We start from the raw sequence: 1,301 nt of genomic DNA on the forward strand, positions 1-1,301 counted from the left end.
GCTGGGGGGCGGGGGGCGGGGGAGGTGCAGGAAGGTATGGGGAGATAAGCGGTGATGGAGGGAGACTTGACTCGGGGTGGCGAACACGCAAGCCAGTGCCCAGGTGACGTGCTGTGGAATTGAGCACCTGACCCTGTATAACTGTGTTAGCCGGTGTCGCCCCGATACATTCAATAAGAAGGAAAAAAGGAGCACGTTTTAGGTGGAGACTCAGATGCTGTCCTGAGGGAGAACATGAACATGACGCCCGTGTGGAAACCTCTGCGATTAGAAAGGTTTACGGTCCTTTTCTCCTCTTCCGATGAGCTGCCTTTGCTCTTCCCCGATGTTCAGACATAATCTTTGTACACAAAGGATTTGAGTCATCTCGCCAGAATGTGAACAGTGTGATGAAAGGGGAATATTTTATAATCAACTAAAGGCCCAGTGCATGGAGCGATGATCTCGAACAAAGGGGCCTCAGAGCCACCAATTGTTACCCTTGCGCTTCCTGCGGCCTCTCACTATCCGGGACCCCTTGGGGGATGTCGGCCTGCCAGTTTCGCCCGATCCCCCGCAGGCCAGGCCAAGGGACCCCCACTGGGCCTCTAGTGTGCATATAAGATCTTTGGTTAATCTCTTTCCGCCCTCCCCCCTTCCTCCTTCCCTCTGAGATTCATCCGTCTGTCCCATGTTTCCATGCCTGTGCGTTGAGCGTCTGCCCCCTGGTGGTCAGTGCACATCCTAGCTACTGGTCGAATGGTTGAATGGTCGAATGGTCGCTTAGGCTTTTATATATAAAGATTACAAAATAAAGGGGGGGCAGGAAAAATACAGGCAGGATGGGGAAACCGGAGGAGGAGGAGAGGGCTTGCAGATACACAGGGTATAGGAGGCGCTCATTGCACACCAGCCTCCCAGCCTCCTGGTGGGCAAAGGACAGTACAAAAGTGTCCCCAAAGGAAACATTTTCCCTGGACAAGCACGGCTTCCCCAGACCTGCCGCTGGAAATACTATGTGTGTGGGGGGGGTTCTGCCGGCTTATCTGCTGCCCGCGGGCTGCCACTCTCCATCCACGCGCTAGGCCAGCCTCCAGCTCGCGGCTGATGCGGTGCTTTCTTCCAGGGACCATGCACCGCTCTCCCCGGGACTCGGGCTCCCGCAGCATCCCCGTCCCCGAGGACAGGAAGCTGTACGTTGTGGACTCCATCAACGACCTGCACAGACTCAACTTCTGCCCCGAGGGGTCCCAGCATCTGCTCAGTACGTGTGCCCTCTGGCCCGAGGGCTCCCAGCTCCGCAGCCCCTGAGAACAGCAGCT

The 1,301-nt window shown here is 56.6% G+C and overlaps 1 protein-coding gene across 5 annotated transcripts in view; it reads left to right on the forward strand.

Moving 5' to 3' along the window:
- The window catches only part of LSMEM1 (leucine-rich single-pass membrane protein 1), a 7,039-nt gene that overhangs the window by 3,771 nt on the left and 1,967 nt on the right, over positions 1-1,301 (forward strand). For 4 of the 5 annotated variants that reach the window (XM_005858413.2, XM_014530293.1, XM_005858414.2 and 1 more), the window contains exon 2: positions 1,106-1,243. In XM_005858413.2, coding sequence (XP_005858475.1) covers positions 1,106-1,243 — 138 coding nt within the window. Of the gene's footprint in view, positions 1-29; positions 276-1,105; positions 1,244-1,301 lie in introns of those variants that run through there. The other variant, XM_014530315.1, reaches the window with a different exon arrangement.

This window comes from Myotis brandtii, unplaced genomic scaffold, assembly GCF_000412655.1.
Source record: "Myotis brandtii unplaced genomic scaffold, ASM41265v1 scaffold1173, whole genome shotgun sequence".
NCBI classification, from domain to species: domain Eukaryota; kingdom Metazoa; phylum Chordata; class Mammalia; order Chiroptera; family Vespertilionidae; genus Myotis; species Myotis brandtii.